General features: G+C 35.7%; 1 protein-coding gene and 1 pseudogene across 3 annotated transcripts in view; one reads left to right on the forward strand and one right to left on the reverse strand.

Annotated features, from left to right (window-relative positions):
* The window catches only part of ROBO1 (roundabout guidance receptor 1), a 1,215,767-nt gene that overhangs the window by 839,277 nt on the left and 348,960 nt on the right, over positions 1 to 27,530 (reverse strand). The window contains exon 1 of one of the 3 annotated variants that reach the window (XM_051859420.2): positions 24,937 to 26,042. The exons of the other annotated variants lie outside the window; for them this stretch is intronic. Within the exon in view, the coding sequence (XP_051715380.1) occupies positions 24,937 to 25,045 (109 nt within the window). The 5' untranslated portion in view covers positions 25,046 to 26,042. Of the gene's footprint in view, positions 1 to 24,936; positions 26,043 to 27,530 lie in introns of those variants that run through there. 3 annotated transcript variants of the gene reach the window in all.
* Positions 9,071 to 9,316, forward strand: LOC127483001 (U2 spliceosomal RNA; annotated as a pseudogene).

Raw genomic sequence — 27,530 nt, forward strand, 5'->3', positions numbered from 1 at the left:
TGACAACTAACTGAGCACCAAAAAGGAAACCTGTTAAAGTGAAATGAACACTATGAGAAATGGTGACTTGATCAGCCCTCACCCTGACTGTTGATGAGCAACTTGATATGTTATCCTTCTTAGTATTTTTTTTGTTTGTTCTACTTAATACTTTTGGTTGAATACTGTAATCAATACACAATTCTTCTTAAGTGCTGAAACTTAACTGAAAAGTGATCACTGTTAAATATAAGAGTGGGAATAAGAGAGGAAAGAGATGTACAATTCGGGACATACTCAGGCTGACTTACTTCAAACGGTAGAGTTAGAAACATACCAGGGGATTCCAATTCAATCCCATCAAGGTGGCATGTACCAATGCCATCTCACTACTCCAAGTGATCAATTTCTGTTCACAACTGATCATAATGATAGGACTAAGAACCAAAGGGATCATATAAACAAGATTAGTGTCTGCAAATACTAGCTGATAGAATCAAAAAGGGAGAGAATGATCCAACATGGGAAGTGAGATACACAGCAGACCCATAGAATGGCAGATGTCCTAAACAGCACTCTGGTCTCAGAATCAGCCCTTAAGTCATGCGGATCCGGCTGAAAAGCCCATGAGAGTATTTCAGGCATGGAAAGCCAAGACACTCTGGGGAAAAAAAAAAAAAAAACCTAAATGAAAGATCTCTGTGGATGAGATCCCAGTGGAAAGAATGGGTCATCAAAGAAGGAGGTACCTTTCTCTGAAGGGAGGAGAGAACTTCCACTTTGACCATGGCCTTGTCTAAATATGATCAGAGTCAGTGAACTCAGGGGGCTTCCATAGCCTTGGCAGCTCATGATAAGAGCCTAGGGTGATTACTGAGGCCATAAACAAGAGTGTCAATTTGTGAAATCAACAACAGGAGTCACTGTGCACTTACTCCTCATGTAGGATCTTTGTCCTTAGTGTGCTGTACATTGAGATTTAATGCTATAACTAGTACTCAAACAGTATTTTTCACTTTATGTTTCTGTGTGGGAGCAAACTGTTGAAATCTTTACTTAATGTATGCTAAACTGATCTTCTGTATATAAAGAGAAACGAAAATGAATCTTGATGTGAATGGAAGGGGAGAGGGAGTGGGAAGGGGAGCGTTGCAGGTGGGAGGGACGTTATGGGGGGGAAGCCATTGTAATCCATAAGCTGTACTTTGGAAATTTATATTCATTAAATAAAAGTTTAAAAAAAATGGGAAAAAAAAACAAGAAAAAAATATTTGCTTGTTACTACAGAGATTTTCAAAAGAAACAAATGAAATGTTATGGATGAAATTACTATATATTCATTGAGAATTAAATTCAAAGATGGGAAATATACAGATAATGAGTACAAATACAAATATTATATAATGGAATAAAACAAACATAGCAAAGTGAGGAAACATGGATGTACTATTAATAGGATCATATTTCAGTGAAGACAACATTTATAAATATCTGTTTGCCAAATAATACATAATATACATTTTTGCTATATATACATAATGGCATGATACATATGAGACTGTATACCTTCAGCTTTTGATGAAGAGGCCAATGAAAAGACATTCATATGTAGAAATGACTGAAAACTATCTTTTTAAAACATTATGATTATAATACTTATTATGGTCATTGTATAAAGTATAAATATTTTAAGAATAAATGAAATAATTTCTGACTATTCCCACTGATACCAGCATCTACATATAGTTGCTTTCCATCTTTGTATCCTATGCATAGGCATCCTATCTATATTTTATTAAATCTGTATTATTTATAGTACACTGAATACAAATTTTTACATTTTACTAATTTGTATGACATCATAATATGAACTTATCCAACATTATTAAAAACAAAAGATGGGGCTGGAGCTGAGGTATAGTAGGCTAAGCCTCTGCCTGTAGTGCTGGTGTCTTGGATTCTCCTCTTCCAATCCAGCTCACTTGTGGCCTGGGAATCCCAGCTTATGGCCTGGGAAAGCAGGAGAAGATGATCCAAGTGCTTGGGGCCCTTGCACCCATGTGGGAGACCTGGATGAAATTCCCAGCTCCTGACTTGGGATCAGCATAGCTCCTGCCATTGGTGGCCAAATGGGGAGTGAACCAAAGTATGGAAGACTTTTCTTGCTTTCTCTCCCTCTCTCTCTGACTGTGACTCTACCTCTCAAGCAAATAAATAACATCTTCAAAAAAATTAAAAAGATATAAAATAAACCAAAATAAATCTTTGTAAACATCACTTTATTTGCTGTTGGACACTATCTTTTTTTAAAATTTTTATTTAATAAATATAAATTTCCAAAGTACAACTTTTGGATTATAGTGGCTTTTTCCCCCATAACCACCCTCCCACCTGCAACCATCCCATCTCCCACTCCCTCTCCCATTCCATTCTCATTAAGATTCATTTTCAATTATCTTTATATACAGAAGATCAATTTATTATATACTAAATAAAGATTTCAACAGTTTACACTCACACAGGAACACAAAGTATAAAGTACTGTTTGAGTACTAGTTATACCGTTAATTCACATTGTACAACGCATTAAGGACAGAGATCCTACAAGAGGAGTAAGTGCACAGTGACTCCTGTTGTTGACTTCACAAATTGACACTCTTGTTTATGGCATCAGTAATCACCCTAGGCTCTTGTCATGAGTTGCCAAGGCTATGGAAGCCTTTGCCAACTCTGATCTTATTTAGAAAAGGCCATAGTCCAATTGGAGGTTTTCTCTTCCCTTTAGAGAAAGGTGCCTCCTTCTTTGATGGCCCATTCTTTCCATTGGGATCTCACTCACAGAGTTCTTTCATTTAGGTTGGTTTTTTTTTTTTTTTTTTTTTTTTTTTTTTTTTTTTTTTGCCACAGTGTCTTGGCTTTCCATGCCTGAAATACTCTGGTGGGCTTTTTAGCCAGATCTGAATGCCTTAAGGGCTGATTCTGAAGCCAGAGTGCTGCTTAGGACATCAGCCATTCTATGAGTCTGCTGTGTATCCCACTTCCCATGTTGGATCGTTCTCTCCTTTTTAATTCTATCAGTATTAGCAGACACTAGTCTTGTTTATGTGATCCCTTTGACTCTTAATATTATCATTATGATCTGAAACTGATCACTTGGAGTAGTGAGATGGCATTGGTACATGCCACCTTGATGGTATTGAATTGGAATCCCCTGGCACGTTTCTAACTCTACCATTCGTGGTAAGTCCGATTGAGCATGTGCTGAACTGTACATCTCCTCCCTCTCTTATTCCCACTCATATTTAACAGGGATCACTTTCCAGTTACATTTAAACACCTAAGAATTACTGTGGGTTAATTAAAGAGTAGAGCTATTTTCTTATTTAGTAACCTCTGTCATTGCACATTTTATTTATTTTCCATTATTATAAATGATACTATGACTAACCTATTAAAAGTTAAATTTACACATAAAATAACTGGAAATGCTATGATATTTTAGTTGTCAATTTCTAAGGGGAGAGTGAAGGAGGTCAATCATGGTGTATGTGACCAATGAGGTATGCCACGGTTGTTTTGAGATTCTATTGCTATAATATGTGTATAAATTCACAATCATCTTAATAGTCTTACCTACACACACACACATACACACACACATATTTACTTGAGATTAAATAGGGTTCTATCTGAATGTGAGACCTGTAAATGAACTCAAGGAGAAGCATACTGTTGAAAAAGATAACTTTTAAATAGATTTTAATAAAATGGATTAATATAGTAAGAAGGGAATGAGGTTCTTCTGGTACACATATTTGAAGGTTTAGACAGTAAATGAAAGCCTGAACAGCTATAGCCATTTTTGATTTAGACAAGAATTTTTTTCTGATTTTTAACATCTTGTCATATGTTTTATAGTGGTTGATATGAGGAAAGTATCATCTACTAGGATAAAACTTCTCTCTAAAAGGATTACATTGGAATACTTCTATATCATAAAAGGAATTTTTAATTAAAAATTATTTCTTTTGGTTAAAGCATGTACCCTAGTACCTATGTGTAAAGTTTTAGCAACACTGTTACCTTCTTGTTCAAAATGCTAGCTAATGCTCTATTAGGACAATTGTTACATTATTTAATGATTCCTTGACATAGATTAAATTGGATCACATGGCTAAAATATATTGTGCATGGTGCATTTTGGATTCATTGTAAGTGGCAACTGTGTATAATTACGAAATGAGCCAAAATATATTTAATCTACCTTTCATCTGCTTTGCAGTTACGTAGTTATGCAACCACAGGAAATCATCTAGTTTTATTCTACTACTTGAAACAAAGAGTAAATTATATAGATGACTGACAACCTGACTTTGGCTTTCTAAAATCTGAAGCTTTTTAAAACATCTAAGATTATTTTTCTTTTTCCTTTTTTAAGATTATTTTTCACAGTCATATGCATTCACAGTAAAAACACTGAGGTAGTTCCTTCACTAAAATACAAAACAAAGCTCACAAGCAGTTTAAGGGGAAACAAATCCTCCTCTATTCAGTCTGTCTTTCATTCAAAATATTCACTGGTTACCAAAGTGGGAAAAGGTTCTCTATAAAAAAGCACATTGCCAACCTATCTATTGAGATAATAATGTATTAACCTTAGATGTGGTAGAGTATCTCAAGTTTAGAAAACTTTTAGAAAGCATTTTGGATGCCTTATATTTAACACTTACTTGTTGTGTTTCCTATGACCATTAGTCAACAGACTTGAAAGACCACAGCTTAAGGATCCACATTCCTCAACTATCTTACCTCAAGGATCAATGTTTTTCTTCTACCAGTCAATAATACAACATTTCTTATATTGGACAATCCTTTCCTAGGTGTTCTAGTTCTGATGAAGCATCTGAAATTGATCAGTGCAGGACACAAGATTAACTAAGAATGAGTTGAGTAAGTAAAAGTGTTCAGGTAGAGCCTATTAAACCAAAGCTCTTCACTTTACTCAAGGAACAGAAATGAGCAATTTCACTTTTAATCCAAACATGCAACCAGGTAAAGAAGCAGTAAATCAGTCAGGCAAATTCAATGCACTATGCAACTGGTAAGGCTAGAATATAGCATCCTTCCTTTTTCAATCAGAAGCAATAAGCAATGTAGTCTGCATTAAAATCTCAGTGATATTCTCTTCAGAAATACAAAAAAGCCTAAAATATATATGGAACCACAAAGATTCAGAATAGGCAAAGTTATCCTAAGCAAACATTAAACAAAAAAGGAATAAATCTGGTAGCATCAAAATACTTAATGTCAAAGAATACTACAAAAAGATAACAGTTGATACAGCATGATACTGGCATAAAACTCGATACATGGGCCAGTGGAACTGAATAGAAAAGGCAGAAAACAATGCATACACAAACAGGGAACTGGTTTTTGACAAAGGTGCCAGGTACACACAGTGGAGACATGATACTTTCTTCAAAATGGTATTGGCAAAACTGGATGTATGTACATAGAAGAATGAGATATGTCTGTCTTTCACCATATAAAAATGAATTCCGAATAGATCAAAAGCCTAAATGTAATACCTGGAATTATGAAATAGCTAGAGAAGACATAAGGGAAATACTTAAAGATGCTGATACAGGCAAAGATTTTTTAAGAGCCCCAAAGCACAGGCAACAAAAGCAAAATTAGACAAATGGTATTACATCAAAGGAAAAGAAAAGGAAATGATCAACAGTGTAAGAGCAGGCAACAGAGTGGGAGAAAATGTTTGCAAGCTATTCAAATTGCAAAGGAGTAACAGTCAGGCTACATGAGGAAACAAAGAACTCAACAATAACAGAGTAAAAATCCAGTTAAGATACTGGCAAAGTTGATAATAAAAAGAAATTATCAACTCCCAACTTAACTCTCATTGGGATTAAACATGACAATAGGTCTGATCTGATTTCATCATCATTTAAAAAAAATCATCTATTATTTTTCACTTTATGTTTCTGTGTGGGAGCAAACTGTTGAAATCCTTACTTAATGTATACTAAGCTGATCTTCTGTATATTAAGATAATCGAAAATGAATCTTGATGTGAATGGAAGGGGAGAGGGAGTGGGAAAGGGGAGGGTTGTGGGTGGGAGGGACGTTATGGGGGGGAAGCCATTGTAATCCATAAGTCGTACTTTGGAAATTTATATTCATTAAATAAAAGTTAAAAAAAAAGATACTGGCAAAGAACTAGATTAGATATTTCTGAAGATAAGAAATCAAATGGCCAATAAATAAATGAAAAATACTTGACAATACTGGATATCAGTGAAATAAAAATCAAAACAACACTGAGGTACCTTTCTCTGAAGGGAGGAGAGAACCTCCACTTTGACTATGACCTTGTCTAAACAAGATAAGAGTCGGAGAACTCAAGGGGCTTCCATAGCCTTGGAAACTCATGACTGGAGCATAGGGAGATTACTGATGCCATAGACAGGAGTGTCAATTGGTAAAGTCAACAACAGGAGTCACTGTGCACTTACTCCTCATGTAGGATCTCTGTCCTTAATGTGCTGTGCATTGAGATTTAATGCTATAACGAGTACTCAAATAATATATTTCACTTTGTGTTTCTATGGGGGTGCAAACTGTTGAAATCTTTACTTAATGCATACTAAACTGATCCTCTGTAAAAAAAAAAAAAAAAAAAAAAAAAAAAAAAAAAAAAGAAAAGAAAAGAAAAGAAACTATCAACTCCCAACTTGACTCTCACTGGGATTAAACATGACAATAGGTCTGATCTGATTTCATCATCATTAAAAAAAATCATCTATTATTTTTCACTTTATGTTTCTGTGTGGGAGCAAACTGTTGAAATCCTTACTTAATGTATACTAAGCTGATCTTCTGTATATTAAGATAATCGAAAATGAATCTTGATGTGAATGGAAGGGGAGAGGGAGTGGGAAAGGGGAGGGTTGTGGGTGGGAGGGACGGTATGGGGGGGAAGCCATAGTAATCCATTATTCGTACTTTGGAAACGTATATTCATTAAATAAAAGTTAAAAAAAAAAAAAAAAAGAACTAGCTAGCTAACAAGGTAAAAAAAAAAAACACTGAGATACCATTTCACTTCAGTTAGAATGTTTATTATAAAAAAAGAGAAAAATAATTACTGGTGAAGACGTGGAGAAATGGAACCCTTACATGCAGTTGTTGGGAATGTAAATTAGTGAAACCATTATAGAGAACATTAGAGGAATTCCTTTAAATACTAAAAAAATAGAGCTAGAACTACTGGGTATGTAATCCAATAGGAAATGAAATCATTATGTGAAAGAGATACTTGCACTTCTACATTTACCATACTACTATTCACTACAGACAAGCTATGGAATCAGCCAAGGTGACCATCAACAGAAGAAAGGATAAAGAGAATGTGGTATATAGTCAAAATGGACTTTTATTTAGCCACAAAAAAAGAATAGAATTCCATTATTTATAGTAAAATGAATGGAATTAGAGAACAATATATTAAGTGAAATAAGCCAGAAATGGAAAGATACATAATGTCGACTCTCCTTCATAGATGGAAGCTAGGATATTCCACTTCAGTATAGAATAGTGCTTACTAGAGACTGGGAAGGTGATAGGAGAAGGGGTTAAAAGGAGGATGGATAATAGGTACCACAACACAGTTAGAAGGAGTAAGTCATAGTGATCCACAGCACAATGGGATAACTAGAGTTCACAGTCTCCAAATGTATATTTTCTGAGCAAATAGAAAAGAGGGACTCAAAGACTCCAATGACTGAAAATGGCAAAGATGGGGGGACATGAATTATCTTGATTTTTTTATTGGTACATATTTGCATTTTTTGATATGTCACACGGCACTTCTTAAATATACACAATTCTTTGTGCTAACCAAAATTTAAAAGTTAAAGACCTTTTTGCCTACAGGAATCATCTCAGTGGGTATTTGAAAGCATTTTTATTCAGAAGAAGCTCCCTAAGTATTGCAGTACATATGGCATCCTTGGCCTCTCTCCAGTAAATGCTGAGGGCAGTTCTTTGATTTTCATGACAACCAAATGTCCCTACAGGTTTCCAGCATATCTTTTTGAGCAATGATTCTTTTTCTCTCTTTTTTTAAAGATTTTATTTATTCATTTGAAAGGCAGAGCTACAGAGAAAGAGAGAGAGAGAGAGAGAGAGAGAGAGAGAATGAGAATCTTCCATTCGCTGATTCACTCCCTAAATAGCTGCAAACGTCTGGCTGGGCCCGGCTGAAGCCAGGAGCCAGGAGTTTCCTCCAGGTCTCCCAAGGATCTGAACCATCCTTCACTGCCTTCCCAGGCACATTAGCAGTGAGCTGGATAGGAAGTGGAGCAGTTGGGACTTCAGCTGGCATCCATAAGGGATGCTGGCAGTACAGCCAACGGCTTAACTTGCTGCGCCACAGAGCCAGTCCCAACCATGATGCTTAATTTTTAAAAATTATTACAAAGAACCCAAGGGGCCTCTGAGATACTTTTATCCTAATCATGCTCTCTCGATGACATTTTAATAGCAGAGATGCACAGTGCTGTACATATATAGAAATACAAATCTCTCAATCTACATGATTAAATGGTCAACCTCTTATGGGTAAAATCCTCCAGAGAATGCCTGTATTAGAAGATCATCCTCGTGGAGAACCAAATTGTGTGGAGAAAGAGAATTGGTCATGGTGCTCGAATTCTGTGCCGCCTGCACAACTGAGGGCTTCTGATCAAGTCCTAGGGGTGCTAGGGAGTTCTAGGTCTGTGGCAATGTGTGCTTGTGGCTCATCTGACAAAGCAATGTACAGAGGAATGTGCAACATTATATCTTTGTATTTATACAGAGCCAGAGTGGTCCTCTAAACATGTTTGTTGCATCATTTCTCTCTTCATTTCCAAGATATCCAGAGGCTTGCCATCACATCTGGTTATAAACCTCAAACCTATATTCTAGTCCATAAGGTCGTACATGACTCACTGCCCTTGGACCTCTGTTTATGCTGACTTCTAGGTGCGGTTCTAGGACCATGTCAAGCACACTACTAACACGCAGCCCCATCGCTTCTCGGCCTTTTGGCTAAGATCAAGTGTAGTAACATGCAGCTCTTATGCATTCACTGTGCCCTTCGTAGTGAGCATTCTTGCTTCTGATATGAGTGCAGCTCCCTCTCTCACTTCTTTCAGATCTGTCAGTTTCTTCAATTATTTCATACACATTGATTTAACACATATTTCTAAATCAAAGGTGATTGTGCACATTCTGGCATATGCATATTTATCTAAGCAGACTGCCAGAAGATTTTAAATTACTTCCAAATTGAAAAAAAATGACCACATATCCAACACTCTATAAAATTTGCCTTAAAAACATCAAGATTGTTTTTAATAGGACAAAAACCTGATGCTTTCAAGTTGACAGAAGAGTATGGAATCATTGCATAGAATATAAATGACAGGTGTTTCATATTTTTCCACCTGTAGACATTTTCATTTGCACATACAACATTACATGAATGTGACTATGAAATACACTGTCCTTATTTCTTAAAATTTTGATAGGATTTGTACATGTGTTTTCCAAACATGATCCAAAAATGACATTACAGACAGCTTGCTGATTCACTCACAGTAGGCCCTTGTATAGTACTGTGTAACTCCTAATACTTAGGTTTATTGGCTACACATTTACTCTTGGTTTCATATTTAATTACTTATTGAGGAAAGTTTGTTCTGTGGTGATCACCTCTTCAAATTATGTCATCAAATGTAAATTTATTACAAAAATGGTAAATGTGAATCCTTAGCCAAACTATTAAATTAGAAAAAAATATTGCAATCATCTAAAATAAATTCAAAACTGTTTGCATTATTTCCTCTACATGAAATCAGAGTTTTAACATATTTTCCACATTTTATATCAATTTCCTGAGTCACTCTATAAAAATATACATCTATAGCAACCTCTACAAAACACACACACTAGACTGCATATTTAAAAAAATGCTAATATCAGGGAAACATATGTTCTAATCACATTATTTTTGGCAGACATGAATTTTTATACATAAACCCAAAAATTACACTGTTCTGGTTCTTATCCATATGACAAAATATTGATTTTTTTTTTGACAGGCAGAGAGAGACAGAGAGAAAGGTCTTCCTTTTTCCATTGGTTCACCCCCCAAGTGGCCGCTGCGGCCGGCGCTGATCGGAAGCCAGAAGCCAGGTGCTTCAAACAAAGTACTAAATTAATTTGAAAGTAGAGAGGAAGGCGGTGGGGGGGACAGAGACAGAGACAGAGACAGAGACAGAAAGAAAGAGATGATTCTATCCCTTGGTTTAATTCCCAAATGTCTGCAGCAGCAGGGCCCTGGGCCAGACTGAAACCAGGAGCCAGAAACTCCATCCAGGGCTCCCAGCTAGGTGTCAGGAACTCATCCCAGGCTCATCAGCAAGGAGCTAGATCTGAAACAGCATAGCCAAGACTAGAACAGGAACCCTGAGCGAGGATGCAGTCATCCCAAGTGGTGGCTTGTGTGGTAAGGCCACTTCAACATTTTACTTTTTTATCCCAGCACACTAAACATTTGCACTCTTACTATGAAGGCTTCGCTTCACAAACCTCAGCACAAGCTTTCATAATAAGAGTAATCTTCAGTTTTCCCCCGTTAAATATTGATAATCAGTTAGCAGTCAAGAACAATGGCTTGGGGCTGGCGCTGTGGCACAGCAGGTTAAAGCCCCGGTCTGCAGCGCCAGCATCCCACTTGGGCATCAGTTCAGGTCCCAGCAGCTCCACTTCCGATCCAGCTCTCTGCTATGGCTGGGAGAGCGGTAGATGATGGCCCCAGTCCTTGGGCCCCTGCATCCACATGGGAGACCTGGAGGAAGCTCCTGGCTCCTGGCTTTGGATTGGCTCAGCTCTGGCTGTTGTGGCCATCTGGAGAGTGAACCAGCAATGGAAGACTTCTCTCTTTCTCTCTGCCTCTGCCTCTCCTGTAACTCTGCCTTTCAAATAAATCAATAAATCTTTTTAAAAAAAGGAATGATGGCTTGATTTCAAAATGTTTACATAGACTGCTAGGTATCATTTTATGTACTGTGGGTCTGAGTTGGGAAAAATTTTTATTTTAAATAATATATGACTAAATAAATATTTATTCAGTTAAGTGGATTATTTAGGAAGTAGATGCACAAGAACAATTTGTTCTTTTGAAAAATCACAATTAGAATGTTAATTAGCTAAAGGTGTCTAAATGTGTAATTAGGTTATTTTATTAATTGAGTTAATGATTTGGTAAAAGTGATTCAAAGATATCCTCTTAATTTCCCATAACTTTTGTGGACTGATTCATCTTATAATAAATAATTTTAATTTTAGAAATGCATATGATAAAAGGACATGAAATACTTCTTTCAACAGTCACTAATTACTGAATATAAACTGACTCCTTGGCAGAGTACAGATTATAAACCAAGGTGATACATTTTTATATTAACATTAAGTTTGAGATAACAAAAATGTTGATCACTTGGAAATAATTATACTATTTATATAGTTATTTTTTCAAATCTATTTTATTTATTTGAAAGGCAGATTGTGAGTGAGAGATAATCTTCCATTGGTTTGTTCACTCTCCAAATACTTGCAGCCTTCAGGAATGGGCCAGGCTAAAGCTAGGAGAGAGAACCCAATCTAGGTCCTCTCACAGAAACAACATCTGCTGCTGCCTCTCAGAGCACACATCAGCAGGAAGCTGGAGTTCGGAACAGATCTGGGATCCAAATTCAGGCACTCTGATTAGGATGCAGGAGTCTCAAATAATATCTTAACTGATAGACCATATACCTCACTGTATTATGTATTTTAATCCAGTAAACAAAGTAGTAGATAAAGCATCTGAAACTAAATAAAGAATCTGAAACTAATTTCTCTAAGCTTACTATATTCATTGAGTATTTATTATTTATTTATGAAGGACCAGTCTCTAAATTGTGTTATCAAGTTCAGTTTTAATATGATATTACAGTAAGTTGAAATTTAAAAGCTAAAAAATTTACAAATTGATATTAAAATGTTCATTGAAGCATACAAAATCTTCAGAAATGTGAACTGGGTCTGCTTTTTCTCCTGAGAAATAATGTTTAAGAGTAGAGGAGGAAAGGGGCGGTACTGTGGCCTAGGGGATAAAGCCACCACCCAGAGTGCCAGCATACCTTATGGGCACCTGTTCAAGACCTGGCTGCTCCACTTCTTATCCAGCTCTCTGCTATGGCCTGAGAAAGCAGTAGAAGATGGCCCATGTTCTTGGGCTCCTGCACTCTCATGGGAAATCCAGAAGAAGCTCCTGGCTTCAGATCAGCCCAGGTCCAGCTGTTGCAGCCATTTGGGGAGCGGACCGGCAGATGGAAGATCTCTTTCTCTCTCTCTCTCTGTGCCTTTGTTTCTCTGTAGCTCTGCCTTTCAAATAAGTAAATAAATTTTTTTAAAAAACAAAAAATAAGAGAAGAGGGAAAATGAAATCCTTTGGGAATGGCTAATATTATATATGAATGTTAGATGATAAGTTATGGTCCTCTAACCTGGAAACATCTTAATCAATTAAGTTCCTGAAAGTAACTGTGAATACTCCTGTATTTATTTTGAAAAACAGGACTGTAATGAATCAGAGATCAGTACACTCTGTACACTTTCCAATCATGAGCATCCGGAAAAGTAAGGGATGATAAATATATGTACTCTGCAAGTCAAACCAGGAACCTTCAATACTTTCTAGCAAATAAAATGAAAACACACAGCAATAAAAATAAACTAAATTCCTGGCAAAGGCAGAGCACCGATATTTCTCTAATTTTCCTCAAGATTTAATCCTGACATTCATGACATTTTTAAGTGCTCTTTTTTGTTACTTTTCAGGGGAAAACAACATGGGTTGGTTATAATCATATGGATATAGGGTGAGTGTGCATGTGTAACATCAATTGTTAACTGATTACTAATTTATATTTATTTAACACAATTTGATTTTTAAAAAAAAATTTATATACAAGTAGGACCTATTGTTCCAAGTATTGCATATAGACTTGAGAATGTTAAGTTCAAAATATAAAGTAATTGTTTCTCTGAGCACTTATTATAATTTTTTTAACTTTTATTTACTAAATATAAATTTCCAAAGTACAGAATATTGATTACAATGGCTTTTTCCCCCCTACCCACAACCCTCCCATCTCCCGCTCCCTCTCCCATTCCATTCACATCAAGATTCATTTCCAATTATCTTTATATACAGAAGATCAATTTAGTATATATTAAGTAAAGATTTCAACAGTTTACACCCACACAGAAACACAAAGTATAAAGTACTGTTTGAGTGGTAGTTTTACCATTAATTCAGATAGTACAACACATTAAGGACAGAGATCCTACATGGGGAGTAAGTGCACAGTGACTCCTGTTGCTGATTTAACAAATTGACACTCTTGTTTATGGCATCAATAATCACCCTAGGCTCTTGTCATGAGTTGCCAAGGCTATGGAAGCCTTTTGAGTTCACTGACTCTGATCATATTTAGACAAGGTCATAGTCAAAGTGGAAGTTCTTGCCTCCCTTCAGAGAAAGGTGCCTCCTTCTTTGATGGCCCATTCTTTCCATTGGGATCTCACTCACAGAGATCTTTCATTTAGATTTTTTTTCTTTTTTTGCCAGAGTGTCTTGGCTTTCCATGCCTAAAATACTCTCATGGGCTCTTCAGCCAGATCCGAATGCCTTAAGGGCTGATTCTGATGTCAGAGTGCTATTTAGGACATCTGCATTCTAGGAGTTTGCTGTGTATCCTGCTTCCCATAGCACTTATTATAATTTTAAAAAATTTATATGAGAATTAGAGAAAATAAACATGAATGAAAATGAGCTTTATGGTTTGATTGGAATTAGATGTTTTTCAGCCTGTACAGAATTACTTAACCCATTATAAAAATATTCCCACAAGTTGAATGCTTGATCTGTGTGGAAGACATTGCTTGGGATGCCTGCATCTTGAGGCACAGTGCCTAGGTTTGAGTTCTGGCTTTGCTTGCAATCCAGTTCCTTGCTAATCTGCACCCCAGGAGGCAGCAGATGACAGCCCAAGTGTTTGAGATTCTGCCATGGATGTGAAAGAAACAGATTGTATTCCAGGTTTCTAACTTCAGCCTGACCCAGTCCTAGCTATTGCAGGCATCCGAGGAGGAATCAGTGGATAGAAGATGTGTTTCTGTGTCTGTCTCTGCCTGTCTGTCTGTCTCTGTTTCTTTGTTGTTCAGGTAAATGAAAAATAAATAAATAAATAATTTTAAAAATGTATTCCAAAACATTTGGTTTTATAATTTGCCAACCCATCTCTTCACTCTTGATAGATATCTAACACCAATCTTCATCTACATCTTTAATTCACATTTTATTCTTGGACACCAAGAGCTGGATCCTATACCAATGAAGCAGTATGCTCTCAGGAATCAGCTGTTTTCCTGTCGGTGATTACTGCTGATGAATATATACAATAAAAAGAAATAGAGGCATTTTGAGAACAAGCCGGATTTAATATAATCACAACACTACTAATAATGATTATAATGACCACCATCAGAGTCCCCAGTGTTCGAATATTTATGTGCCAAAACTTTATTGACACTGTGATAACTCTTTACAACTTGTGGCGGATAACATTGTATTATCTCTATTTCATGGATAAAAACAAAGATCCAGAGAGATCATGTCAGTTCTCTCAGCATATTTATGGAAGCATTAGGTTTGGACAGTGGTACGTCTGCTATTATAGTTTCTCTGTGAGAAAATGATATTGGTAACATTATCTGCCTTATACAAAACTAAATTTGGGGTGAGACAGACCATCATTTTACACCAAATTCCTGACCATCATTTTACTATAAATTAGCTATTATTTTGGGGGGACTTTAATATCTTCAGGAGAGCTTCATTAACTGAGGAAAAATTTGCCTTGGGAGTTAAAATGATGAAATTCCCAGTGTAGCTCATAGCTTCTTGTCCATAACTTTGTTCAGGTTACAAAGCTCCTCTATGATGAACTGCTGCTTTGCTTCAGGTTAATGGGCAGCCAACATGTCTGAAAGTTATCACTTACTCTTCCTCAATGCACTCAATTACATGGTCTTACATCACAAAAGAACTCACATTCATTCCCTCTGTTTCTGTTTCTGAGAAAAATGTTCTAACAATTTTGGAAATGTGAATGCTAACCATTTCACAGGATAAACAAAAATAACAAAAAGGAGAGATCAACCAATACTATACAACAGTTGAGCCTGCTTAGCATTTTTAGGCTAAGTAAATATCACCAAGCTCACAAATAGTGTGTGAAATCTTAACGGTAAGTGTATTAACAGATTCATAGAAAAATTGTGGCTACCTCAGCAGGGATTTGGGGCAAGTTACAACAATGATATTTTCATCATCGCACTTCCTTAGGCACAAGGTCTGACTTCATTTCACTGACCAAAACTAACTGAGTTCAAGTACATAAAAATTTTGAACACTGTGTAATGTAGTAGCAACTGCAAGTGGCAGACAATAGATGCTTTCTTTTTATTTGTTTTTTTTTTTTTTTAATGAATATAAATTTCCAAAGTACAGCTTATGGATTACAATGGCATTCCCACCCCATAACTTCCCTCCCACCGGCAACCCTCCCCTTTCCCGCTCCCTCTCCCCTTCCATTCACATCAAGATTCATTTTCAATTATCTTTATATACAGAAGATCAGTTTAGTATATATTAAGTAAAGATTTCATCCGTTTGCACCCACATAGAAACACAAAGTGAAAAATACTGTTTGAGTACTAGTTATAGCATTAAATCACAATGTACAGCACATTAAGGACAGAGATCCTACAAGAGGAGTAAGTGCACAGTGACTCCTGTTGTTGACTTAACAACTGACACTCTTGTTTATGGCATCAATAATCACCCTAGGCTCTTGTCATGAGTTGCCAAGGCTATGGAAGCCTTTTGTGTTCACCGACTCTGATTGTATTTAGACAAGGTTGTAGTCAAAGTGGAAGTTCTTGCCTCACTTCAGAGAAAGGTACCCCCTTCTTTGATGACCTGTTCTTTCCACTGGGATCTCACTCACAGAGATCTTTGATTTAGGTTTTTTTTTTTTTTTTTTTTTTTGCCAGAGTGTCTTGGCTTTCCATGCCTGAAATACTCTCATGGGCTTTTCAACCAGATCCGCATGCCTTAAGGGCTGATTCTAAGGCCAGAGTGCTGTTTAGGACATCTGCCATTCTATGAGTCTGCTATGTATCCCGCTTCCCATGTTGGTTGGATCGTTCTTTCCCTTTGTTATTCTATTGGTTAGTATTAGCAGACACTAGTCTTGTTTATGTGATCCCTTGAACTCGTAGTCCTATCATTATGATCAGTTGTGAACAGAAATTGATCACTGGGACTAGTGAGATGGCATTGGTACATGCCACCTTGATGGGATTGAATTGGAGTCCCCTGGTATGTTTCTAACTCTACCGTTTGGAGCAAGTCAGCTTGAGCATGTCCCGAATTGTACATCTCTTTCCTCTCTTATTCCCACTCTTATATTTAACAGGGATCATTTTTTTTCAGTTAAGTATCAACATTTAAGAATAACTGTGTATTAATTACAGAATTCAACCAATAGTATTAAGTAGAACAAACAAAAAAATACTAGGAGGCATAAAGTATTAAGTTGTTCATCAACAGTCAGGGCAATAGATGCTTTCTAAGAAGAACTGAGAACAGTAAAGTTTGAGCTTAGCTCTACTGCAAAATAGATTTCTCAAAGATTTCTTAGGTGTGGTTTTAACCTACCCTTGGGATACATTTTTCTGAGTTTAAATCTCTTATTTTAAAGTCAAAATGAAATGAAAAATAATACTCAGTTGTCTTATCACCTGCGTAGTATGAGAAAAATATCCTTCACACCAAAAAGCTAAAAACCTCCAATATCTACGATATAGCTGATATTTCCTACATTCTCTTCCATATTTAAAAATTTATTTGTTACAGTCAAAAAAGTCATACTTGAAATCATCATAGAAGAGATAGTTGTCATCATGCTACAATAACCTAGGATCATATCTCTGACACACAAATCAAGATACATGCCAGATTTACAAAATCTGAGATTGCAAACACTTATACTCTTCATCTTATAAGATTACTAACCTCTTTTTAATTTCCACATACTTAATTTCTATCTCTTATCAAAATCAAGTCAGACTTGTTATTTTTTCTCTTTCGAAGTCATGCTTCTGTAGAGTTTTAACCTTTCAATGTGGAAGGTTTGAGAACGGATTACCTGGGAAATTGCTTTTCAATTCATGTGTGTGACAGCTGAGTTCAGCTGTTTTTTTAAGCATCTACAGAACAGCTGAGCACTTTCTCCTGGTCGCCGAATTTTGAAGCTAGTGAAGTTGAACATAGTAACACTGGAATGTTATAGATCAAGGAATTTACTTTCCCTTCATCTGCTATGGGTTTAACTTACTGACCTTGGTGGCACTGTTATGGGCAAAATCATTTTCTGTAACTCTTGTCCTTTTAGATCTGGGTGTACATATTAACACAAGCCTTTCTACCATAATTGTATATTGTATATTAGGTACAAAACCAAAAGCAAATCCATAAGCTCCAAAGAGAAGTCTCAGTCCTAGAAAGGTAATTGCTGCTAAGTTCTTATCAGTCCTCTGCTGTTTGTATTCAAACTCCTACAACAGACCTGGCCATCAAGAGAAGTAGAATCCAACAAAGTTGCTTCTATTCACTGGGGATGGATGAAATGATTTGGTGTCATCCACTGAAGGCAGCTCAAATGAAAGAACTAATTAAACTTGATTTTCTGAACAATCAAAGATTAACCAACTGGGAAGAATATGTGTGCATTGTTTTGCTCTAAAGGTCATTGCTGTTGAACTAATAATTTCATTGTCTGTAATGCAATACTTAGAATGTCCATTTAATTGAACCATGATATAATTATCTTATTGCCATTTTAATACAAAGTATTTTAATAATTATTAACTTACTTCAATTAAAATATATCTTATTTAACAGAAATGGAGTAATAAAAGGTTATGTTTAATCAGAGATCACATAATTTCCATTCTTTCCTTACAGTAACTACTAAAATCTTCTCTGCACCATGGTTGTATTAAGAAAGCATAGTCTACCAGATTTCAAGACATACTACAGGGCAGTTATCATCAAAACAGCCTAGTACTGGAACAAAAACAGACATAGAGACAAATGGAACAACATAGAAACTCCACAAATTAATCTGCATCTACAACCAACTTATCTTTGACAAAGGAGCTAAAATCAATTCCCAGAACAAGGACAGTCTCTTCAACCAATGCTGCTGGGAAAACTGGATCTCCATTTGCAGAAGTATGAAACAATACCCCTATCTTAAACCTTACACAAAAATCCACTCAAAATGAATTAAAGACCTAAATCTATGACTCAATATCATCAAATTATTAGAGAATATTGAGAATACTCTGCATGAAATTTGCATAGGCAAAGACTTCTTGGAAAAGACCTGATAAGCATAGGCAATCAAAACCAAAATAGACAAATGAGATTAATTCAAGCTGATAAGCTTCTGTACTGCAAAAGAAATACTCAGTGAAGTGAAGAGGCAACCAACAGAATGGGAGAATATATTTGCAAACTATGCAACTGATAAAGGGTTAATATATAGAATCTATATAGAGCTCAAGATTCAACAATGACAAAACACACAATTTAGTTGAGAAATGGGCAAAGGACATGATCAGAAATTTTTCAAGAGAGAAAGTAAGCATATGAAAGAGTTATCTGTACCCCCATGTTTACTGCAGCTCAATTTATAATAGCTAAGATATTGAATTAATCCAGAAGTCCATAAATTGATGACTAGATAAAGAAATTATTATACACATATGCTACGGAGTACTACTAAGCTGTTAAAAAAATCCTGTCTTTTGCAACAAAATGAATGCAACTGGAAACCATTATACTTAGTGAAATAAGCCAGTTCCCAAAAAACTGCTATTATATGTTTTACCTGATTTGGCATAAGTAAAAGAGTACACAAAATGTAATATATTGGAGTGAAATGGAAATTTTGAGATTTAATGATTATTTACAGCCCTTTTCTCTACTGTTGAGAAACAGTGTATTTTTTTTAAATACTATGTGTTGTATTCCTAGTGTAGAGTTAACCTTATGAGTACAAAGTAAACTGAAAATATAACTTTGTAAAAATAAAGAGTGGGAATAGGAAAGGTAGTATGAGGAGGGTGGGAATGTGGGTGGAAGGGAGAGTAGGGTGGAAATAATCACTATTTTCTCAAATTTGTTTATACAAAACACACGAAATTTGTATACCTTAAATAAATTTTTAAAAATGAAATGAAATGAAATATTTTTTAAAAAGGAAGCATAGTTTAAATAGCCTGGCTGCCTATCATCACCTTGACTTAAACTCATAGGTCTTCTGAAATTATGTTTCTCCAACTATTTAACTTACAAAGAATTTGTGATAGAATAATTATTTCCTCCAAGAATAATGCACTTAAAATGACTGTAAACATGCAACACTGATTTGTTAACATAAAAAACTGAAAAATATTTGTGAGTTTCACTCTGACAAATTTTATATTAAAAATATACGTACATATATGATATAAATGTATTATGCCATAAAGATATTCCTCTCTGGTCACATGAACTTTTTCAAATACATGAGCTATCTACCTTCTGACTGTATCTGATAACTCAGAAATTACATATGAAGATCTGTCCTGCAGAGTGAGGAGTGACACTTGTTTGTTATAACATTGGTTTTGCCTGTTACCTTCAATGTAGCATATTATGCTTTCTCTAATAGGGCTCAGTCATTCCTGAGGTAGCTGGGTGGTAAATCCTATCAGCTTCAGAGGTTTCCCAGTTGCCTGTGTTGTACTATACACTTCAAGTTATGCCTTAGAATATTTTGGATACTAATGTTTGGCTGGAAATAACTCTCAGTGTTGTATTTTGTGTTCACCATACAGCTATTAATTGTTTGCAAGAATATTTTCTCTCCATATACAAATAGAACCAGAAGTAGTGAAGAATTTCTTTTGTAACATTTTGTAACATTACATTGTGGATTAATATCAAAATGCATGTTTCAAAAATTAATAAAACGTGATTGGGAAAGGGAGGAAGAGACAAAGAATAGAAGGTGAAACAATGGTCTTCAACACAAAATTACTAAGTTATCTAAGTGGCTTCTAATCTTTTAAAACTAGTACTCTGAAAGAAGAGGGGAAAACTGTTCTGTAATACTAAATCTGGAGAATTGTATAGTCTATGATATTGTTAATAAATTAGAGATGAGGATCATAAAAATAGATAAATAGCAATGGTAGTTAATTTTTTTAAGCTTTAAACATTTTATTTTAAGTGATTCCAGGGCCTCTGTAAAGAACCCTGCCTGAATAATTATAATATTCTAACAAGGATTTTGAAGAAACACTTGACCTTTGGCCAGTGACAAAAAAAAAGGGAGAAGATGATTAAAGATAATCACAGAGGTTCATTTGAAATCTTTGAGGTGATTTTTTTTTTTTTTTTTTTGACAGGCAGAGTGGACAGTGAGAGAGAGAGAGACGGAGACAAAGGTCTTCCTGTACCGTTGGTTCACCCTCCAATGGCCTCTGTGGCCAGTGCATTGCGCTGATCTGAAGCCGGGAGCCAGGTGCTTCTCCTGGTCTCCCAGGTGGGTGCAGGGCCCAAGCACTTGGGCCATCCTCCACTGCACTCCCGGGCCATAGCAGAGAGCTGGCCTGGAAGAGGGGCAACCGGGACAGAATCCAGCGCCCCGACGGGGACTCGAACCCGGTGTGCCGGCGCCGCAAGGCGGAGGATTAGCCTATTGAACCGTGGCGCCGGCCCGAGGTGAAATGTTAAAAACAAATTAGAAAAACCAGAAGTCCATTTTGGTACTTTTATAGAATGATTTCCTTTCCCTTGGAGGACAGAAGTTTTGGTCTCATGTCAGGGAAGATGTAGTCTGATGTGTAAACAAACAAGGAGGTGAGGGTAAAAGACGCTTACATAAATGAATATCACAATTTAAGTATTTCAGCTACTACAAGTTGTTTTCAAAAATATATACACTTTAGTTTGCAATTTGAAAAGCAAGAATGAAGTTCACATTTGAAGCATTTATATAAAAGTCTTGGGGAAATTTTTGATTACATTAGAATTTTAATAGTGTGATCTAGATCCTATTTTTCTTCATACATACTTTCTTTTGATATATCCTCACATAATTTTATCTGAGAATATGGAAGGGAGGAAGAAATACAAAATTATCAGCATACTGTTTTGGTAATTAGAAATTACATAATAGTAAAGATGTGGATGTTTACATCTGTCACGTAGCCATTCAAAGTAGAAATAAGTGGATGTACTACATAAACTCATACTTTCGTGGCCTAATTTTGCTGAATAGATAATGATAACTCTTCTAACTTTGGAATTCTGCCTACAAAAGCCTTGGGAAAAATCACATAAACTTATGACACTTCCTGTGTTCAGTTACACTTGTATATATTTAAAGACTAAATAGATATTGCTTCCTTAGTAAAATTCTTTCTAAGTCATGATTGTATACTTTGCTTCATTCAGATAGTAATTTTCTTTCCGTAACCCCTCCTGCTGAGACTATTAGCTAGCTGACTAAACTTTAGTAGACACAAGCTTTTTCCTCAATAAATTTTACTATTGGAATTGCTTTCTCAGTTTCCATATATGTTTGTTTAGAAAATATAAGCATAATAATATTTCTTCATCCTTAAATAGTTTGAAGAGTGTGATATGTAGGTATTTGCTGTGAGTTTGAACTATTTTTAAGTTATTAACTATTTTATACTACTGCAGCCATTGTGGAGGACAGTAAGAAGATTCCTCAGAAATCTGAAAATAGATCTACCATATGGCCCAGCCATCCCACTCCTGGGAATTTACCCACAGGAAATGAAATCAGCATATGAAAGAGTGACCTATAGCCCATGTTTATGGTAGCTCAATTCACAATAGCTAAGATGACCATCAACTGCTGACTGGATAAACAAAATGTAGTGCATATATACTATGGATTTACACTCAGCCATAAAAAAGAATAAAATTCTTTCTTTTGTAACAAAATGGATGCAACTGGAAACCATTCTACCTGGTGAAATAGGCCAGTCCCCAAAAGACACATGTCACGTTTTTCCTGATCTGTGGTAACTAATAGAATACAAAATAATATAATGTCTATGAATGAAATGGACATTTTGAGATTTGATTATTATTTATAGCCTTTGTCTCTGCTGTGAGGAATAGTGTTCTTGTTTGTTTTTTTTCTTCTTACTATTTGTTGAATTCTTTTCTTAACTGAGGCTCAAGATTATGATTATAAAATAAACTAGAAAGTATGTCATTATAAAAATTAAAAGAATAAGAAATGAAGACAATGGGAGGCTATTTGGTAGATATTTGGTAGAATATGAGCTTTCCATCATAACTTGTTTATTGTTAAAAATCAATTGATCTGTGCTCCCAAAGGAATTCTGTTAGTTGAACAATCCTCAATGAATGATCTAAGCTTTTCTCTTTCAAACTCTACATTGCAACAGTGCGCTTCAATTTCTCAATTTCACATTTTCCAGATGTTTATTTGAAAAGGAAAAGGTTAGAATCCATAAGTTTAAGGTTTTATATTGCCCTGTTATCACTTATTTTTTGGCATCAGAGACCACCATGCTGATCAAAATATACAAAATTTTGTACCTCATTTACCTCTTAAAAGCATAAAATTTTATTTCTATATAAAGAACCACTGCCTTACCACAGTTCCGACCCTTTTCTCCACCCCAACCTCATTTCCACTTTTTTACAAATATTATCTCCTTAAATATACAGTTTAAAAAGATTGGAAATTCTCAAATAGCTTGCTTCTGGTTCTCCAAAGACGTTAACTTACATCCAACTAGAAGGAACACTCTGGGAGCACTTAACTGAAAGAGTAACATCTTGAGTACTCTACAACTGACTCATTGTGAGCCTATTTTCAATATGGTCTCAAAGCTGACTGAGGAACTGAGGTACAGGTTGCCCAGCTGGATGCTTCTCTGAGGAAGCTTTGCACACTGGAAAGAGCACTGAGTCCAACCATCCAGCAGTGTCTGTAAGTGATTAATCAGAAAAACACTTCTGAGCAAGTCATTTAACCTTTTGTTTTATCAATTTCCTCATCTGTAAGTAAAAGTGGTCAAATTTTTACTTATTATCATGGGCTTACCATAGATAAGATTTTCATATATGGCTGTGAAAATATTATAAACTGGAAAGCTAGATATGTAAAGATGAAAATAAGGTTATAGACTATGATGGAGTAAATCTGATGGATCCCAAAATTTGGAGAGCAAAGAATTCTTCCCTTAGCATTCTTCAGTGGGAACACATGATCTAGACTTCATGGTGAGAACACAGAGGAAACCTGTACCTCCAGAGAATAAATGGTCAATAAGAGCCATCATTCGTTATGCCAGACCTATAGATATGCTTTTTTCTGAGTTCTAAGAAGTAAAAAAAGAGAGATAATAAGAGCAAAAATAAAAATGAAGCAGAGAAAGGGAGATGAAAGGCCTGTCATAACCAAGCACTGAGAGATCTGGTTGGAAGCACGGCAAGTCAAACCCATAACTGTTCTAACTTGTTCTGCTAGCGGAGCAGTCCCCATTGATCTATCCGTCAGAGCTTTCCAACTCCCATTCAAGTCAGTAGGAGAGAAAATTAAATGGGTCAAGGCATGATTAAACCAAAAGTCATAGTTTGGCAATTAGCTTCAAGGTTACTTTGAATCTTCCAGAGCAAGTGCCAGTAAAACAAGCTTATTGGCACATCTCCACTGGGTATTTGGCAATTTTTAAAATAACCATTTCCCTTTCTTCAAATTGATTCCTGGGTCTATTTCTATACATTCCTCTTTTAAAAAATAGGTCTAAAGAGTGGAATTTCTAAAATTCTACTTCTAAACTTGGAAAAGAAGAATGTATCTACTTGTAACACACACACCCCCTTCCACCTGTGGTTTCTTATGAGATGATAAAAGGGAGAAAAGACATTGGCTGTCCTAGCCAGTGAATTTGGAGGCAGACAAATGTGAAATCCATTTCTCTCTTCATTAACATAAAAGAAAAAAAGATTCAGTTCTGAATCTAAAATATTAGTTTAAATATTGTATTTCTTAAATACACAAACACATTTCATGGTCAAGTTGTGCAGGTCTCCATTTCATAGGAAGTAAATAAGCAAATTACTTACTCTAGAAAGTAATATATTTGTCAGCACCCAATTTTAAGGAATCAACTGTTAAGTTATTCAACTAAGAGTTGCTATTATATTCGTAATTTCCTTACCTGTTGCGTCCCTCTGAGCCAAGTACTCAGATATAAGGAATTTTACCACATAGTAGTATTTGAATGTCCACAATGACCAACAACATATTTGAACTTTATGTAGAAGAGATGATGTTCAGTTAAATGCATAGCCTTTAATTGTATCTGCTCTAAGTCTTTACAAGTATCAGGATATGTAAGAGTTAATGAGAAAAGCCAAGCAAACTCTTGCAATGAAATCCAGAACAATACTGCAGATGTGTGGAGCTTACAGAAGGTGGAGCCCATTTATTCTGCATGCATATTTAATGTGTAAAATTATTTTTAAGTCCTAAAACAATCTCTTGGAAACACTATAAACTGCAAAACTAGGCAGATTGGATGCGTTCCTAAATATAAAGAAGAAAGAAACCATTGCACCAAGAGTAAAAAATCCTGGTTACTCACGATTCTTTTCACCTCTCCACCTTGACCCAGCTTTCATTCTGCCCGAGACACCCACAGGAGAAGTTATTTCTGCCATCGAGAGCAGCAGCATCAGTAACAGCACAGCCATGCCAGGTAAAAATAACCTCTATGGAGAGTCCTGTCACACAGACGAACCTGAAGGCTCTTCCTGGGAATAGAAACCTGGAGCCAATCCTGTCATTTTATTCAGCAGAAATGCAAAGACGCTGATTTCCCCATAAATTTTAAAAAAGCAGGTATGTTCTCATCAGATTTTCTGTTTGAATTATGCAAGGATGTTTAAAAAAAATTAGAAGGGACGTAAAGCCTTCCTCCATATATAGGCACTAATGTCAGGAGCGATTTGCTGGCAGTTTTCGCTGGTGCTTCTGCAGCTACCAGTTCCTAACCTGTTCCTGCCATCTCTCACTTCCTCCAAATGTTTATCAACATTTTTCAAATCATGGCAATAGGAAAAACCTGAGATTTCAGCATTCTCCCACCTACCCGTCCTGTACCACTGATTATAGTACTTGACAAAACTGAATATTTAATTTTGGCACTGCAAACACACCTCATTTCAAACAGAGGTGGTTGTTAAAGAAAGAAAAAAAAAAAAAAAACTCAAAACCCCCACACACTTGTTCACAACACTTTATCTCACATCTTGGAGAAAGGATTAGGTGTATAATATCTGCTGCTAAGGCATGATAAAAATACCTCTGAAAAAGGAGTGGTAAACAGTCATCTCTCCTATTCAGCTTGTACTGTGCAATTTCTGTATTCCGAGAACAATGTATAAAGACAGTCTGCCAAAAATATCCAAAATCCACGAAGCAGGCAAAATGAAACATACACTGCACATTCAATGATCATCTGCAATGCATCCTAAAACATGTGCTTGCTTTGTAAATATGTGTTGGTATCTTCCAACTCTTCTGTGTCCTGCAGAGTGATTTTTATCACCCCATGAGCTGAGAAGATTTTGAAGCAAATCACACTTCTCTGTTTTACAATTAACTCTGTTGCTTATGGGCACACTGAAATATCATCTTTATTATTTTGGAACTATGCTGGAATGATGTAAGAAGCTTGCTTTCACTTTGGGACTGAATTTATTTATTTTTAATAATAAAATAATTTTATGCTTCCAAGAACATGATAGAACAAAAATATACATACATTTCTTTTAACAAGCACATAAAGCTATTTTCAGATACTGTTAAACACATAATAATGTTCTATATCCTGACCTACTTTTACATTTAAATAGTTCACACAGCTGCCAAAACATTTCTAAAACACATACTTGATAATGTGCTATTTATTGTTGGTCTCCTGTTCTGCTGCAAAGGGGAAAAAAATCTACAGCAGCCAAGCAAGAAGCATAAATGGGTGAAATAGACTGAGTGTAATACAAAAGGGAGAGGTGGAGATTTTGGCCAAGCACAGAGAGAGCCCTGTGATTGGTGGTGGCTGCCACTCAACTTCAGTTGGATGCTGCCATTTGGATTATAAATTCAGGGTTGTCAGATGTTTCAAATTTTAAAGAGAAGATAGAAATTATTCTGAGGGACCTCCTAATTTTTAAAGTGAAAAAAACATAACTCCGAACTTACCAACTAGCATGTATAGCACAATATTCTGAGTCTGTTTGCAACTTAAATTTTCCAGACTCTTTAATTCAAGAAATATGCTTTGAATGTCCACAGATTATCACATATTGACAGATATCCCCCATATGTATTCATGTATATCTGATTAACTTTATATATGCTATGCTAAATGCAATGAAAATCCATGTGATCTGCAGTATCACAGAGTACAAAAATAAGAAAATAAGTGACTACCCGGGGCATCAAGATAACCTTTTAATTTTTTCCCATTCTTATTATGCCATATAGAATCTAGTCATACCAGGAAACTCCTCACTCCCCAAAGAACATGAACTACCAGACTGACAGGTCTTTTAACATATTCTCTTTCTCCTTGAAATACCTTTTTCTAGCCCTACTTTTTATAATCCTCTTATTATTTAATTGCTTCACAGAAATTTATCTTCACAGGCTTTCCAAGGATTAATCAGACATTTTTCTTATAACACTCACCTGGAAGTAGATATCTCAATACATTATTTTAAAGTTGAAGGGGGTGAGTGTGTGTGTGTGTGTGTGTGTGTGTGTGCCTGTGAGCTCACCTCTATGTGGATAGGTCATTCTGGACCTGACTATATTTTAATTTCTTTGTATTCCTAAATTCAGCAATGATTATTGTACACAGAACATTTTCATAAGTTAGTTGACTTTGGTGGCATTTCTAGTAAAGTTATAGATGTTATTTTGAGTTGAAGAATTATAAAGTCAAAATACTGCACTTGATAACACTAAGGACAACTTCTTTCACCCTCTGTTTACACATATACCTGAATACTGTTCTTTGCTTACCTTGATCATTAATATTATAAGATGTGAGAGATACATAGGAAATCCTCATTGTATTTATTCTCTTTCAGTTTAAGTGAATCATAATCATCAATAAAGGTAGCATGTCAGTCTCCTGTAATTCATGCTATACTGGTAAAAGTCTAAAGCTTA

This window comes from Oryctolagus cuniculus, chromosome 4 (assembly GCF_964237555.1).
Source record: "Oryctolagus cuniculus chromosome 4, mOryCun1.1, whole genome shotgun sequence".
Lineage (NCBI taxonomy): Eukaryota > Metazoa > Chordata > Mammalia > Lagomorpha > Leporidae > Oryctolagus > Oryctolagus cuniculus.